General features: G+C 38.2%; 1 protein-coding gene across 3 annotated transcripts in view; it reads left to right on the top strand.

Moving 5' to 3' along the window:
• Positions 1-18029, top strand: part of ZNF385B (zinc finger protein 385B) — a 181152-nt gene that overhangs the window by 18179 nt on the left and 144944 nt on the right. The window contains exon 2 of one of the 3 annotated variants that reach the window (XM_074910972.1): positions 14981-15283. In XM_074910972.1, coding sequence (XP_074767073.1) covers positions 14983-15283 — 301 coding nt within the window. In that variant the 5' untranslated portion in view covers positions 14981-14982. Of the gene's footprint in view, positions 1-14980; positions 15284-18029 lie in introns of those variants that run through there. The other 2 variants (XM_074910976.1, XM_074910974.1) reach the window with 2 other exon arrangements.

The following is an 18029-nucleotide window of genomic DNA, read 5'->3' as shown; positions in this document are numbered from 1 at the left end:
TTTGACTAAATTGATTATCTTCCTCGAGAAAACTTTGGCTACAAAACAGGATTTTCCAAGGGGAAGTAGAAAATATAAGTGGAAAATTTCCAACTGTACATATTTAGAAATTTCTTGTGGAAACTAAGTCCTTAATATCCATTGCAAGGGTATGTTGTGGGATCTCTGGAACTCTAGTTGCTTTCACATGTGGTTTCCTGTGGCAGACGACAGTGTGTTTCTGCTGACAGTTGAACTGGACTCTCTTTGTTCATGTCTTAGCTAAGGACTGATAAATATTTAAAAACAGTAACGTGGCATTTAATTGACAGTTTTGGTTACTGATTGAATTGGCCATTTAATATAAGATGAATGAATTAGAAGCTGAGAATTCTCACTGATATTTGTCAGGTTTTTAATTGCTTATGACTAAACAAAAAAAAAATTATTTGTATATTGTTTTTAAGTATTTTGTTAAATGAACTAGGGAAGCCTACCCTTCCTGCTTTTTAGGGATAAAGAAGCATTAATGTTGCAATTGCAAAACAGATGAGTCCCCATCTGGAGTTCAGGGAACTGGTTTGATTACTGCTTGTGATGAGTTCAGACTGAGATGGGTGCAGAGAAGTGTCCTGGTTGGGGAAAAGGAGATCCTGTTTTTTTTATGGGGAGACTTCCTTAGTCTTGGAAAATAAAGGGGGAGGTTGTGGGAATGTGAAGGAAGAGGAAACACCTGCCTTCTGATGCATGTAGGCACTGCACACACCAGGGAAAGAGAAATTTTAAACCAACAGTCAGTGTTGGCCCAGAACCAGTGGCTGGAGATGACTCTGGAAAACCTTGTATGGCCAAATACAGGTCTGATTGTCCTGGCTAAGGTTCATGAGGACTGAACTTAAAGGTCTTTTTTTTTTTTTTTTTTTTTAAAGTCTCGTGTTTCTTGTAGTGATAAAGCATAGCAGCAGTACAAGACTTGATCAAGTGCATGGCTGAGATCAACACTCCTGCCTAGCTGCCAGATGCGTTGTCAGCTCAGAACATTCAAAAATTTATCAGGTCCTAGTATAAAAATCAGTTTGGTTTCTCTTTATTTCCCTTCTAGTTTTTGAGCCTTTAGGGTTCCTATTTTCAGTCATCTCTACAAGGATTAGAGGGATACTTAAAAAGCTAGAGTTCGTGGGGATTTTTATGGCTGCATGAGCCAGACTTAAGAAAAATGCCTAATACTGCAAGTTACAATTCTGAGAGCTAGCAGCCCTGAACTGATGAGCAGAGTGTCGTAAGTAAACGAGACATTAGATTGATAAAGTAGGTTTTTTTAAGTGAACCTTTCTAAATGATGTTTCAAAATGTCATGTTTGTGATGTCGGCGCAGGAGGCATATTCAATCCACTGGATCTTTTAAGGCAGTAAGTGTGTTTAAAGTTGTCTTTTAGGAGAAATTGTCTTCAGTTATCGCTATTCAGCAAAGTGTAACTTGAGCACAGGTCAGCTAGATAAGCTAGTGTGAGAGAGCAAGGTCTTAATTAATCAAGGGATCTGTTAGAGGAATTGTTTATCACAAGGATGTTTTGCATTATAAAGTCAACTGTTTACACACTGCAAAAATAATAATTTTTAAAAATTTCTTGATTAATAAAACATTTAGGAAGTTGAAGAATCACCAAATGTCTCCAAGGAATGCAGCAGCTCCAGCAAGGGAGAGAGATCTACTGAAATAAGGTATAAAAGTCAGCTTTACTGCCATCTTAAAGTTGCAAAGGGCTTTGAAAAGTGAATGGCCAGAAAGTAATATCTCATGAGAGTAAACTGGGCTTCTGAAGGATAACTTCAGCTGTAAATACTGAAGTAAAAGCTTCTTGTTGTACACCTCAGCATTTTCAAGGGCAAAAATACATATTCTGATCACACTTCCATCTTTCTGGGGGTTTTATTTATTCAGAGGAGATTAACAGCCAATTTTCAGTGTGACTGCCTTCATCAGAAGTTTATCCCTTTGCAAAATGATGTTTTTACTTTTTATGGGAGCAGTATGCATGAATTTCTGTGAAGACTTCAGATTCGTAGTTGTAAAATGAAAGGTGGAAAAATGTTTACATCCCCAAGGAGATGAAAGAATTGTATTCTGTGCAGGAAGGCAGTATAGGACTAACTGTGACTTGCATAATTTTATTTGTCAGATCTTTTTGTGTTAAATAACTTTATTGTGGCATTGGGTTTTAATTACATAAATTATTACATGGACATGCAATAAAACCACGTGTTCTGCATATAGCTGCTGTAGGATGCATAGATTGGTATTTGTGGTCTCTGCAGTAGAGGAAGCAGTCTAAGATGATTTAAAGCAACTGACAGTTGTACTAACAGTCATTTAAAGAAGAGCAAGGAAACTTTTTGTTAAGGAGCATGGAGAAACTCTACCTCGTGCCCCACATTGCCTCTGGTTGCTTCCTTGGGGGGAGAGGAGTGACAAATCCTTCTCTTTGCATGTACTTGCCCATATTTTATTTCTTTAGATGGGTCCTACTTTTTCTTAGGAGCTGAGCTGTCATTTGGAGGTGACTGTTTGGTGTATTCTGTTCTTTTGCCCTGCCTCTACCCGACATGGTATGAATGCTGGAGGCGGTGATGCACTCGTGCTGACTGGAGGCGTCTTCCTTCAGCATCCGCTCCCGGGCTTCCAGGAGGATCTCTGCTGATGCAGCCTTGTTAGTGTGGGCTGTAGCACCAGGGGCTCATACAGTGCTGGGCCTCGGCAGAGACCTCTGAAACCCCTCTCTGTCATTACTGTGCAGTACAGACCTTCACGATCTCTCCCATGCCCTGTTTTTCTGATGTTAATGATTTAAAGGCCATTTGGCTGTGTTTTGAAATCCCACTTCTTAAGGGGTGAGTTTAACCAATACTTTTTTTTCATCTGTGCAGACAGTGATGTAACCTTTACACTTGTGCAAGGGTTAATTCCCTGCCTCAGTGAAAGGTTTTCATGTACCTGGTGATTTAGAACTGTTTGGAAAAATGCACTGGTGGATGTGTTTTTATATTTTCTCTTCTTGCTTTATATTTTTATCAATGTACAAAAAATATTTAATTAGATGATTTAGAGAGGAACGTGTAGAATTTTATGTAGTTTGAGTGCTTAATGGCCCCAGACTGGGGAAATTGCTGTATTTTCTGTTAACCATCTATAAATGGGTATGACAGATGAAGTGAGTAAGAGGAAGTTTGCGCTGTTTGTGAAGCAGGCAGAAGATGTCACACTAGTTCTGCTTTTTACTTGACTTTTATTTCCTCTATGTGTATATAGTATGACAACACATGAGCCGGAGGACAAGAAGAATCTACGGAGATATGGGGGTAGGAAAAGAGCTGGGGCTGGGCAAGAAATCATAAGATGGAGAACAGCTGTCAAAATGATAGCAGTAGAGAGATGCAAGCAAAGGAGGCAGAAAAAACATCCTGTCAGCAAGAAGGAAAATTTCTAAAATTTCTTCAGGCCAAAGAAATCTGTAAGTTCTGCAGAATTTCATCTTGCTTCCTGGTCTCAGATTCCATCTGGTTCCCTCTGAGCTTGTGGGCTGTATGTGCCTTTTGCCACTGATCACAGTGAGAATCCTTTGCTGCTCTCAAGGTGTTAGAGGTGGGCCCAGCAGCACGTTGTCACTTGTTCTTGATTTACTGCATGCCTGTTAACAGTGCAATTTACCCTGCTTTTATTGGGCATTTAGAGAGCCATAGCCTTCTGACCTGTCTGATCTAAAATAAACTTAAACTAACCTAGTAGGTCTCAAAGTCTTATAAACTTGATAGCAGATGGCACATGCTTTTTGTTTAGCCCTGCATATACTATCTTGGTGGGTGGTAACTGCCTTAGGACAAAATCAGCATCCCACCAGTCACCATCTGGGATGGCAGATGATATGTGGGACTGTCATGAATAAGCATTCTGATGTTTGTAAATGTCCGAAGGAAGACACTGCTTGTTAGCGCGGCAGTTGGTATGCAGTCAACACTGCGAGAAGCTCGCTTTATGCAGTAATCAGCAAAAGCTGAACTGTGTGCCTCGAGTCCATCTCTGTAATATGGGTGGATGTAAGGTGATTCTTTCATAGTTTGTTCATTTTTGTGGTGCATTTGAACAGCCCTTATTTTGGCAGACCTTTAGTCTTTGTTGTTGCTTTTTTACTAAAAAAAAAATTCTTCTGTTTCTTAAGTACTGTGTCAGAGGTGATGTTTAGATGCCTCAGATCATACCTGACGCTGATAATGAGCACAAATGCATGCTACAAAGCGTGTCTTTGCTTTGACAGTCTAGCCTGAGTTGGTGGGTGAAGGGAGGGGATGATTTGGACACAAAGGTGTAAAATTACTTGCAAAATAAACCCTAGAGTTTTGTTGCAGATGCAGGAGTGGAAATGCACATCTTCTGTCTGTCCTCCCATCTTCCCTTCTCCCAGGTCGGGGATACACAGACAGACATGTGAACCATGAGGATACCCACAGGCTGTTTTGCTCATCTTTTCTGTCCCTGGCTTTATGCACCAAGTCTTTCTTCTGGTCATAAGTGCTTTGAGAAATACTACTTAGACCAGTTTTGGTTGGAAGGGTTGCTTGTTATTCATGTGACAGCTTCTTTACGTAGAGTATTTTAGACAGTAAAGCTGTTCCTGTAGGAAGCTCTGGGTTATATCAAGTACAAACATCTTTGGAAGGAAGAAATCTGTGTATCATGCAATTTGCTTTATACTGCAGTTAAGACATCTGTTTTGGTTTGTGTTACAGCATGTTTTATTTGCACTTAGCTGGTCTGTGTATCTGCTGAAATGGGTATGAAGCAACAGTTTAATGAAATGACTTCTACTTCAGTGATTCAAATGGCTGATGACTATTTTTTTTCTCGGTACCTTCAGAATACTTGGTATAGAACATCTACAAGAGTGTGGCACTTAAAATTTTTATGCAGTTTAGCGCTGTTGGAATTGCCAGTGGTTCTCTGGTATGAAAGTTTTGGCATAGGGGCAATGTACTATCGGAGTCTCTTCAAGTGTTTTTGCCTCTTAGTATACTATTTGCATATAATACTTGATTTTATACAAATGAATAATAAAAGGGGAGACAGCCAAATAAAACCCCACATGAATTCTTCTCAATTCAAGTACTATTTTTTAGCTTAAAGTGTAAATCTTAGAGGTATGTACAAGAGTTTATCCACTCCGAATTATATTAGTGCGGTAGCATGGTTGTACTGACTGGAATGCAAAGAAATGAGGAGCATTTGTCTGTCAAATTTGTATGAGCAAAGGCATTCACTCTAACAGGCTCTTAATTGAGGGAAAGCAGGGTGGATTATCTGCAGCATGGAAACACATGCATGTGCTATTTCTGCATCAGAGTGTGAATTGTCAGCAAGACCAGCAAAAGGCTGCCTCATTTTTTATGAATGGAAGTGTATTTTAATGTGGAATAAAATAGGTATTCGAAATGGATTTTGCAGGTAGCAGTCACTTGAAGCCTGAGTTGACTGTCAGCTCAAGTTTGGGAGAGGTTTGTGCAAGTCCATGGATGGGCAGGAGGAATTAGGGAGTGGCCATATATTCGACTCTGCCGGGGGGCTCTCGGAGTACAGTATCAGTATAAAATATGCTTAACTTCGGTTCCTTTAAACAAGGAAAATGGGAAACGAAGGGTTACATTCAAGGCAGTGCTGACTTTACCTGGTCTGTTCCTGCATATGACTTCAAACTAGGTGATCCACTTGCCTATTCTTACGGTCTGTCGCTACCGGTTGGATAATTCTCTTAGAACTTGATCATAAATCTTAAGTCGTTAATAAGACCAAACATATGTTATGTCCCTTTACCTTTGTACTTTAAGGGAACATTGCTTTCAGTATTTTTAAGTTCAAAAAGAGAATCAATAGTTTACATGGACATTGACAGCCTCTTACAGATGACTAACCTGGGAGGATCCTCATCTTTTTAGGAGCACTTTAGGACTGACATTCACTGCCACTGATCATGCTTGTAGTTTTGAGCAGGGTTTTCTCTCCTTCATATTCTCAGTGCTGATGTGTCTTAATCTCACACTATTTATGAATGTAGTTTGGTTTTTGGTTCATGCCCAGGTATTATTTTCTCACAGTCCTCAGAGTTCTTCCCTTTGTGTCCAAGAGCTGTTTTGCAGTATTACCAGGCTTTATCCTGAATTAATGGTTTCCAGTACAACTTTCATTCAGCTCCTAGCATTGTCAGACATGGGCTGTATGAACAAGGTGACTGTCTACTCTGCCTGGCTTTCCGCTGTGGCTTCCCTTCATGCTTAGGTGAATTCTGAATGTTTTTAAGAAAGATACAAAATGATTTTTGCTTCCTGAGACTAAAACTATATACTCCTCAAATGTGATTATGCTCAAGAAAGATAAAGCAACAGCCAGATTCAAATACCCTGTGGGAATCTCCCATTATGTCAGTGGGTTTTGAACTTTATTCATGCAAGTTCATGCCCAAAACTTTTTTTATGAATAAAATATATGCTTCACTAGAAGTACCTTACATCTTGTACCAGTTCTCTAGTTAAAAGCCATTTGCTTTAGAGTGGGTATTAAGTTATCATACATTTTGAGAGATTATTCTAAAACATAGAGAAATAATTTGTTCTTTAAAAAACTCCCAATTTTTTTGTGGTCCTTCTATTGTTGAAGGCTGGTTCAAACTGTATCCTCTACATCATTTTCCTTTTCTAAGTTTGTTCTCTGCTCTTCTGAGTTGTAAAATCTGGTGGAGGTGCATCTAATTAATGTTTCATGTTCTTCAGTGCAGATGGTTTTTCTGTGGAGGAATACAAGATTAGTCCTTTGATTTAAAAGAACACTTGGATACAATACTTTGAAAGATACAAGTAAAAAACCTGATCTAGCAACTTTGTAGAAGTCTAAAGATTTAGGAAAGTCTCAGAAAATTATCTTTGAGACAGTATCATTCAATTTGTTTTATTAAATTACTAATTGACAAGGCAGTTCCCTAGTCTCAAGGAAGCAGATTGTGAAAATGGGCAAAATTGGGAATACACTTAAGAAGATTCACTTTGTTCACTTCTGCTTGAAAAAAGTAAGCTTTAAAAAAAAATTATCTATTTTTTGAGGAGTTGCTGTTAAAATGACTTGTACTTTTCACATGTTTAATCTTAAAAAAATAGGTGGGATACTTTAAAAATGATTACTGTTTTTTCCTGGCTGCTTGGCATTTTGGCATGTGAGATGTTTTAATCCTGACTTTGTCTGACAAAGAACTCATGTAAGTCTGTCCATATTTTTGTGGTAGGTTTTTTCCTGCTTCCTGGGTGTTGCTTTAAAAATACAGAATGTTTGGGGTTGACGTCTGTGATTGAAAACTAGAGTTCCTGGATGAATTACTATGCAAATATGACCCAATACTGAATCAGTGATGTTTGGTATGTCACGGACTCTTTTTTGTTTATGAGGAAACTAAAATGCAAAGACTGGACTATGTGATACCTTATTAAATGTGTTGCAGACAATACAGTAGGGGTGGCAGTGGTTATTGGGAGTGTTGTAGAGATTTATTCAACAGAATTGTTGATGGAGAAAGGTAAGTGAGTCGAGTAGCCATTTTCCTGGCAGGTCTGTTGCCTCTGATAGACATATGCACGTACGTGGTAGGGGAGGACAGAAGTCTTAAGGTGACATATACAACCATGTGTTGAACACTTTGGGCAGCTAGATTTTGTTCTGCAATTAGATAAGAGTACCTAAAGTGGAGTGCAAGTTAACTGAAGGTAAGTAATGGCTTAATGACAGATTCCCAAGTAGAAAGTACCAACTTGTCAAATGGGTCATCAAGCAAAATCATGTTATGATAATGCTGGAAAACTATCTGTTCCTCTTGAACCATAATCCAGTATAGCTCTCTGGACTCCAAACTTGATTAACCTTCATGGCAGCAGTCAGGTATGTTATGTCAGGTGAGGATATATCTCTTTGGTAAGTAAATTGATGTGTAAATCTATTCTTGTTAATGTTAAGAATGCCAGAAATCCGTGAATTTGGGGGCTGAAGAGGAAAGGATCAGCCTTATAATTAGAGCTAGCCACAGACATGGGCACATGCAACTGCAATCTGTGATAATCTAAACCAGGAGTGATTTTTACTCCAGTTTAGCTGAGCTCCCAGTCTAGTACAGTATGTCTAATTTTATGTTTCCTTAACATGGACAGTTTCACGGCTGGTAGTGTTACCGTAAATTTGGTTTCAAAAGAACCCTATATTAGTTTGAAGTTTTTAGAAGGCAAGCATTCTTTATTGCAGCACTGGATGCACGGGGGATCATTCCACCTAACGTGCATGCCGAAAACCAAAAGCACACTTTTATACAATAAAAGAAATGAATATTCATATAATTTCTGAGAAGTACACACCTATTTCCAGAGGATCTAATGCATATGTTAATATATTGTGCAAGTGTACGAAGATTTGGGGAAGGGTCTCCGAGGGGCTTCCATGGGGGTTTTCAGTGGTCTGGGGTGGTCCCTAGTGGTTGTTGAAGAGGTGTCTCTTAGTGTCCTTTCTATGAACTCTTGAGTTTTTTTCCATATAAAGCCTTGTCTTGGCTCATTGCTCTGTCTGTAAAGTTTCTCAGCTTTCTTATCTTTGACTACCACAGGTGTCAGTTAGTTTCTCTGCCCTCCCCGGGATGTACCCATCCCAGTTACAAAAATTACTCCCTTGGGCGAATTCTTGTCTGAGGCCACTTACCTAAGCTAGCACCAACTGCTTGCAGGCATGAGCTGGCAGGCATCAGTAGAACTAAGCAAAATACTAGCTACTTAAATGTTTTCGGTTTTCTGAATTACCTTGTAATGAACAGCTAATGTTTGTGTTGTGAAACAACCATCTATTTTTGTAGTTTAAAGAGAATCTCATTCAGATGTTAAATACTCTAAAATGTGTTAGTGAAGAGGCTGTCAGCCATTTGTCATACTATACCATTCAAAAGTTTTCATGAACAGGAATAGCAAGCTGGCTTGCTATTCTTCTTCACATTGATAAACTAGCATCAAAATATGGGCTAAAAAATTACTTAACCTCGTTTGGTCAGTGTGCTATGATTAACTGATTATTTATCTGTCACAAGGAATAAAAATGTATTTGCTTTTCTGAACCATCCAGTTTTTACTGTACTAAAACATTCTATGTGCTTTGTGAGTAGAGATGAAAGAAAAAAGGAAGAGTTGATCAGATGTGTATGGATGGGTAATAAATAGTTTGACAGGTGGAAACGTTGCAGAATTTGATGCCTCCTTGAGAAATTTCAGAACAAGATGAAGATTAAACATGGCAGTTCTCTGTTTTGATTTGTACTGAAAGAAAGAGGAACACATCTTCTGAAAGAAAACTGGTCCCTTAAACATATGGGAGATTTTTGAAGGTTGGCTTCAAAATAGTCTCTAGTGCTTTTTTAACACTGTAGGATACTGCGCACAAGGCACTACGCATATGCTGTTCACCACAGTATCCCAATAGAACTTGTTGCCCAGATGGTGCAAACCATATGCCTCTTGATAGTTTATCTATGTTTGGGAAATACTATCTAAAAATATAAAAAAGGTCATAAGACTTCTCAAAAGCGGCTCTAGTGAATTTCTTTTAAATAATGCATTGGAGGTATTCAAGCTCTTTGGGGTGTGTTTTTGTGTGTGAGTGTTTTATCACAGAGATGAGGAGCTATGGAATCATACTTGCTCCAGTGCAAGACCACAGCTCTTAGGGCATGTGCGCAGACTTCACTGGTCCATCTGCATAGATAATTTTTCCCCACAAGAGGTGCTTAAGAGGTGTACAGCACAAGGCTTAGTCTTGGGTGTCTCTTTCTTTCCCCAGCCCCTGCCAGTTGTCTGAATGAACCTTTTTGGAAATTACAAGCTGGTTAATTTTTATATTTGTTTCTGTGTCTTTCATAACTCAAGTAACTATTTCCAAAGGCTAAAGGAGAAAAATCTCTTTGCCCATATGTAAGCTGTTAAAATACGTTTTCTGTTTTGCTTACCTGGCACAGATCCACAGAGGGACAGCAGTCTAATTACACTTCCAGCATAGTGGTTCTTTGAAGTATCAACTAATTAGGAATGGGCATTGCAAAAAGTTTAGACCAGCACTCAGGAAAAGAATGCTTCATGTAACCATCACTAATTCATTAGGATAACCAAAGCTTATTTCCTCTGAGTAAAGATTTGCACATTCTCACCTACAGCAGTGTACTATATATGCTACTTCTTTGTAGCTCCTTTGAAAGCACAACTCTGTTTAAAAGTAAATTAGCTAAATTGAAAGGCTAATTGCCTTGAGCTTCAAGTACAAAGGCTGTCCATGCTTAGATTTCTTTGCCAGCTGTAAGAGGCTGAGAAGATGTGGTTTCAGAAATCCTAACAGGGTATCTCATGACACCTAGGAATTTTAATGTGGTGTCATAAATCACTAATTTATTCTTGCTCTAGTATTGCTTGCAGAATCCATTCGGATAGATCACCTCCGCGTACTGAGTAGGAAATGTGATGGGGGACAACTTGTTTAGTCTGGTAACAGCTTATGTCGAATACCTGATAAGCTCTTACACTTGCATTGCCTTCTCTTATGATTTTGATCAGAGTAAAAAAGAGTATGTCTTGTTTGAATCGGAACTTATGTTTGCAAGAGAAAGAAGCAGACTTTCAAATACCGGTGAAGGATGAATATGGCGTACGATCCCTTTATGGACTTTGATTTTTCTGAATCATTTCAGCCGGAAGTTTTCTAACATACTTGGATGCTCTTCTTTGTTTCCTGCTTTTTTTCTTCGTTCTCACCTTTCAATTTTCAATTGGGTCTAGTCCTCTAAGTTGTTGAGTAAATACAACTACAGTGATATAGCACTACCTTTGTAATCACACTACCTGTGTGTCACTCCACAGAATCGTGTCCTTTATGTATGGGACATTTTAATTTGTGGATATTGTTATGTATCAGCTGCTGCTGAATGGCCTATACTGTGCTCTATCCAGGTTTTACAAAAGTGGGAGCTCGCAGGATTGATCTGTTGTATTTTCCATCCTTTCTCCTTTTCAATGAACTTGTATTCTTGTTTTAAGTCTTAAACCTATTTCTAAATACTTCACAATCCAATCTATAACTATTACTCTAAATGTTTTTTTGTGATTTTGCAGGATATAATGATCATGTAACTTCTCTTTATTCTCGGTTCACTGGCTGTAGTCTCAAGTAGCTGCTTCTGTTACATGATAATGTTATTGAGCTATGTGTAAGCCTGAGGAACGAAATGGCCTCATTTCATATCTGACTCCTGGTGAGTGAGAATAAGTACCATCCAGAACTCCTCAAAATCTGTCTGCACGGAAAAGCTCTTTTCGAAGAAAAAAGAAAAAGACATTTGCCAGATGCTTGCTTGCATAAATTTGAGTGACTAGGAAATGTTGAGAATAGGAGCAATGCTCAAGTTTTTTCATGCGTGGGTTTTTTTAAAATTGCAATTTAAAGTGTATGTACAAGTTTCTTTCATAAAAGTGTTAAAGCATTCAGATGGCCTTCTAATGAAAGGTTACCCCTCTTACAAAATAGATTGCATTCATGGTGAGATTCTTAACACTGACTCAATGCAGAATTGTACTTGTTCTGTATAATCTAGAGCCAAGACATTTCAGTAGAGATTTGTAAAGGTGTGTTTTTCCAACTCTAACTTTAAAGAAGAAAAGAAGGAGACAGTATTTTAAAGACAAATGGGACCTTATGAGAAATAACCTTTTAATTTTTTAAATAAATGCATACATCACAAGAAGTGATCAGTTTTAGTAAAAGCTGTTAGTACTATGTGAAAGATGTGCATACTGTAAAATCTTGGTGGATATTTGCCACCACCACTTTCTTCTTAATGACTTTAAAAGGGTCTGGACAAGGCTTTTCAAACACGGATTATTTGCTGTGCCAAATGTTCAGGTCTCTCAAATCCAGGAAGACAAGGGCTGGGATTTCTGTGTAGGAGCCGGCAGGATTCTGAGGGCTAGCGTGGTTTGGTCTCTGGCTGCATGTACAGGTCCTCTCCAGGGTTGGACTGATCAGAGCATGCTGTTGCAAGCCCCCCTAAAGCCAAGGTTTAAGATGCTCAAGGTAGGTATTTTTTCAGAAGTGCTTTGCATCTGCTGTTCCCATCAGTTGTTTGGAGGTCAGTGCTGCTTATAATCAGGTCACCTTTTAATTTAGATGCAGAGCTTTAGACAATAAGGGTTATTTAAAAATTTCGGCTTGTTTTTCTTATTTCTTAAATTTGTAGCAAGAGATTGCTTTAAGGACTCATTTGTCCCGTGTGAATGCAACTAAGACAGTACTTTGTAGTAGGAGTGAGTTTAAAACTATTCTGTTTGTAAAAAGAAAAGTGAAACTTGGACAGTAATTTCTTTTTCTTTGAAGGTTAATTTTCTTTCTAGACTGGCAGCTGGGATGCCTTAGGGTGTAGGTGCGGTGTTTGAGTCCTTGCTGTGCTCAGTTGTTCTTTCAGGGTGTGTCCATATTAAAAACATTTTTGGTCATGTCAGGAGTGCACTTTTGAGGCAAGTGTTCTGATTTTCCCCACTTAGCCTGCTTTGGTTCATATTTTGGCAGTCTTTAACAACTTTAACAGCTGACAGGTTTCACTCTGTTGAATGAAAGTAAACCAAAATGTGCAGCCCAGGAGTGTGTGTATATTGTGCTGCGGTGATAACGGGCTAATGCAGTACTGCACTGGTACTTTCCAAAATATATCGCCTTTGAAAGGTCCTGGTGCTGTTACATGTACTCAGCAGCAGCTGTCTGCTCCATCACTTTGCCTTCTGACCCACACAGCTTCCCAATGCAGATGTGTGCCTCTACCACTTTTAAATGTATCCAAAACAACTTTCATTAAAATCTTAGAGATTATTGAAATAATTACTGAATTATATTTTGAATTACTTGCTTTCTCCAATCAAACATGAGATTTTTGACAAGCCAGGATTTGTAAACTTCTTTATTTTATTATTAAATGATAAAGTTTGCATGTTTATCGGATCTAAAACAATGTAATATAAAGATACTTTTGTTTCAAAACCTTTTACTTCAGGGAACAAAACCAACAGTGCTGTTGAAATAAAAATATACAGAAAACAAAGGGAGTAGGGGAAGTTATTTATGGTTTAAAAAATACATTGAAAAGTAACAAATACCAAAGCTCTAAGCAGATTAAATTTTCAGATGAAAACGTCATCTAAGCTCAACTGAGTCAAGGACCTTGGTTGCTTGCCTTGAAATATGATACTTATGCTTAAATGATTTAGTGTGACAGTATCTAGCCTAGGTTTTCAGGATCACTAGTATTTTGGTTTTAAAAGCAATTAGGTGCCTCTACCCTACAGTTATTTTTAATAATTTTTTTTTTTAGTATTTGATGTGCTGTTTATCTTAATTAATGTGTTGTTTATATTTTTTGTTTATTTGATAAGACCATTAGCTATATGAAATCTGTTTATTTAGAATACTTGATCTGTGAATCATGCCTGAGGAGGAATCTGTACAAATACTAAAATTTTAAGCATGGGCTAGATTTAGGAATGTGATGAAATACTCCATCCCGCCATATAAATGACTCTTTAAAGAACCTAACTCTGAAGTTGTTTCCATTTGTATACCTGTGCCAAAGAACCAGACTTTCTCTTGGTAATATACTTGTCTGGATAACGAGAGGACTATTCTAGTTCTGCTTGTGAATACTACACTGTTTCGGGGAGGATTGCTACGGCTGCTTTTGTGTTCTGTTTTGTGTGCGTGGAGGTGTGGTCTCTCTCATTCCTCCTGCCTACCAGGATGGTAGGTGTGCATCAAGATCTGTCCTCCTCTGGTTCCCAGGGCTAAAAAAGGGGCCTGCACTTGAAGCCTCTTTGCTTCTGAAAGCTGATTATAGGTGCACTCTTGCCTGTAAAGAACTGCTCATCTGCACAGCTCTCTGACCCAGCCTTCAGCTGATCCAGAGTATTTGGGGCGAGGGGGGCAGGAAGACGAATAAAATGTGAACACCAAGTTCTTTAGCCAAGAAAACAGAAATATTAGAGTTATTCTAGACCCTTCTCCCCCTGGTAAGGAGTGCCCCCCCCCCCTTCCTTCTCTCCTGGTTTAGCAGCATATTAAATAAAATACAGAAGTACACACTTCCTGCCCCCCCCCCCCAGCCCATATATAAAATTGTTCTTTGTGCAGCTTGGTTCATTTATCATTATGAAGTTTTATTTTCTAGGGACGTGTGCATATTTCAGGCTCTTGGATTGTTGTTCAGGGACCATCATTTACTGTGTATTTGTGTAGATGCTACAAAACTAACTTCTAGCTGGCATTTCTCTAGAATAGTTTTAGTTGTGAAGGCATTGATGGACTGCTGTAGACAACATCTTAATGCTTGTATGAAGGCTGAAGATTTGGGTGTATATAAAAGTGGAAAATATTCATTAGTCTCACTTGAACAGTCAGCTTTCTTCCAGCGTTTCAGTAACATCTCTTATCAGCATCCTTTTTGTTGAATAATTGTATTTGAGGCAGTGGGTACTGCTGTGGGCATTGGAAAGTGAAAAGCTCTGGAACCAGTGTTTAGTGAAGCAAAGGAAATGTGTTTGAAAATAATCTTAACCTCTGTTAGAAATGCAATAATAAACCTGCCTTAAAATAGAGAGCTTCCGGAACAAAATAACGAGTTGTGAGGTGGTGTTGTGCGCAGACTGTGATATATCACCGACTTATTATTTCTGAGCTCTGTGGTGTGGCACAAATGCATGTATTTCTCTATTAAGCAATGCCTCTGCCATTTGGAACCCTGTTTGTTGGAACTGGTCTTTGGAGCGTGTTGTACAGCATTTTAAAAAAAAGAAAATGCTGATTTAGTAGTAAGAATCATTATTTGGCTTCTAGTAACAATTTTGTTTGTTTGATTTGTAGGTATGAAGCGTCCGTTAAGTCCTGACCACGTCTTTGAAGATGGGATTATGAATCAACCAGCTTTTCTACGGGGCTTTGAAGAGAAAGGACTGAGAAATGACAGACAGGACTATCAATTAAGCAAAGAAAAAAAGAAGATACTGTTTTCCTTCTGCGAAGTGTGCAATATACAGCTGAACTCTGCAGCACAAGCTCAAGTTCATTACAATGGGAAGTCTCACCTGAAAAGAGTGAAGCAGCTAAATAATGGAAAACTCCCTACAAGTACAGCTCCTGGCACTTTGTTTGCAAGTACAAGCACAGGTACATGATTAGTAGGAGATGTCAGATTTTGGGCAAGAAATCTGAGGAAGCTCTACCATCCCCACCCAACATAACCATTAAACAATACAGATTAATACGAATAGTTACTAATGTTTTGCCATGTTCAGAACTACTGGTGTATTTCTTCTCCTGTGAAGCCAACTTCTGTTGAGGCAATACTCCATCAGTGCATGGTGAAGGGCTGTGTTGGGCCTTGTGTAGTAGTTGAGATATGGTCTAGTTTAAAAATAGCTGTTGTGGCTTCAAATACTCATGCCTTTTGCCATCTTCTTTGTTACCAAAAGAAGGTTCTGGAAGGATGCTATGTGTACAGAAGAAACTGTAGTAGTGGTGCATGAATGTAGTGGTGGGAAGAGCGGGAGGAGAGCTGGAATTTACAGGCCTGGCCCATTTATTGTTTCTGTTTTCAGTGGTCTGCCTTTGAATTACTTTCATTCAAGTGAGAAGTAATTTGAAATAATACATTTTACTTACTGGGCAAAACAAAGGTCCCAAATGCTTGGGCAAAATGCATTTAACATGCATAGTGTAAAGGTGCATAGCACATAATGTGCTTTTTTTGTTGTATTGTTTTGGTCTTTTTTATTTCAGTGTTAGATTCAACTCATAGCTATTCTGAGGAGAATGTATTACTTCCTTGCTTCTCTATGCATATAAGAATGTGAACACATGGAACAAATGATTCAATCTTGTATGGTTGTAAGGGTAAGGATGTTGAGACTCTCCTTCCCTTTTTTAAGGGGTCCTGGTATACCATATGGTCTCTTGCTTTGATGTTCATAGTTTAAGGATTTTGCTGCAGGGATTATCCTTTTTCTGTAATTTTCCAACAGCATTGAAGGAAATTTGTTTGAGCACTTTAAGGACACTTTTCTTACTGGTAGTTGAAAAAGATACTTTCTTTCTTCCCTTCCATTTATTTTGTTAAGCATAATTCAGGAGGTCTGGACATTGGACAATCTAAAAGGGCCAAAGTAGATCTTAAAAGTATTCTCTACATCTCAAGCAAGTATAGCAAGTCATCCTTTCTACTTCTGAGATCAATAAAATGCTGCAGGTTTAAGGAATTAGTGTCTAGAGGAAGCAAAAGTTGCTGCTTATTACTAACACTTGGTATTGATGAAATAACTCTCAAATCTTCATGAGAAAAGTTTTAATTTTATTAGAAATTTTTTTTATTAGCCACATGAGGGGATTTGCTTTGGGTTTTTTGTTTTGTATAGAAGCAGTCAAACTGCATTAAAGGGTTTAGCTTTTTTTTTTTTTTTTTTTTTTCTGATTTTAATTCTTATTAACTGAATTTGACTTTTTTTGAATTCTGTGGTATTGTTTTGTTTGGTTTAGAACCAGGCAGTGTAAGAGTATCCTTTGGGTAAGGCCTGTGGTCCAAAAGATTAAATTCTTATTGAATAACACCTAAATTACTTAATTGAATGTATTCTTATATCACCTTAGTATCTGTGAGATTCTGATTTGATTTAAATTCCTCTCTGTACTGACAGAAAACATTTTAAATGTTTTCAGTGTGTATTTTCTGTTGGTTTTTTTTTTTTTTTTGTCTGGATCCCTGCACCTGATGTCTTTGCTGTCATTCCTGGGCATTGCAGCTGATGCACTGGTACCATTGCTCTGTTGCTCGAAGAATGCTCTGATGTTGAGAATATTCTAAAATTGCTAGAACGCATGCTTTGGGGTTACCGTATAGCTTAGGCTTTGTTCACTGATCTCTACATTAGACTATGTCCTAGTTACTTACTAGTTATGCTTGTCTAATGAGTATATGTTGAAATAGGCGTTCTGTTTTCATAGCTGAAGGATGTTGGGTTTACAGCATTTAAAAGAAAGAAATGCCTTGCATAGGCTTAAGAGCCAGTACGAGAACAAGATTTACTGAAATGTAGTTCTCAAAGAACACTTTCCAAAAATAAGTAGAAATTAATGTTCTTATAAATTGACATTATCCAGGCTCAGTTTAAATCCATGTCCTCTGAAGTGTTATTAACCCTTGTAATAGGAGTTTTCCTTTCCCATTTCTTTGGCTAACATTGTAAATGGAATTAATTGTGCAGATGGTTACGAGAACAATTATATTTATCTCACCTCGCCAATGAACAGACTTTATTCCATGTGTGAAGGAAGCAAATAGCCCCTCTCATACTTCATTGTTATAACTACATACCCTTCTAACAAACCAGGTAGTGAACAGTTCAACACACCTTGGGAAACTTTCTGCAAAGGTTCCTGCTAATCTGTGATTGGAGTTTTCCTCTGTCTTCATAAAATGAATGTGAAATTAATAATCTTCCTGTTGGAAGTTATGTAAAATATACACAACTGTAAATATTCGTTGACAGTACAGAAACCAGGATTACAGATCTGCCAGGACTATCTTGATCCTGTGTGACAGAACTGATCTGTGTACTATCACTGCATCCAGTCTCCTTGTCTCTTGCACTTTCTTCCAAATGGGGATGAATGCAAAGGAGTATGAGACGTATTTTCATATCAATCCTCTTCTGACGGTCCTCTCTGTGACAGCTGGCCTCAGGTTGTTGTTGTTACAAAGCATCCCTTTAATTGTGGATTTTCACTGTGTTTTACAACTATAACCTCAATTTGTTGCTCCTAACTTTCAGTAATATGTAATGGTCCTTGTACCACTGTTGAAAAGTTTACTAAGATTTGGTAACTATAGAATTCCAGGTCTTGGCAATAATACTCTACA

The sequence above is a fragment of the Athene noctua genome, chromosome 7 (assembly GCF_965140245.1).
Source record: "Athene noctua chromosome 7, bAthNoc1.hap1.1, whole genome shotgun sequence".
NCBI classification, from domain to species: domain Eukaryota; kingdom Metazoa; phylum Chordata; class Aves; order Strigiformes; family Strigidae; genus Athene; species Athene noctua.
Note: the sequence above shows the minus strand (reverse complement) of the source record. Positions and strands in the feature narration are given on the sequence as shown.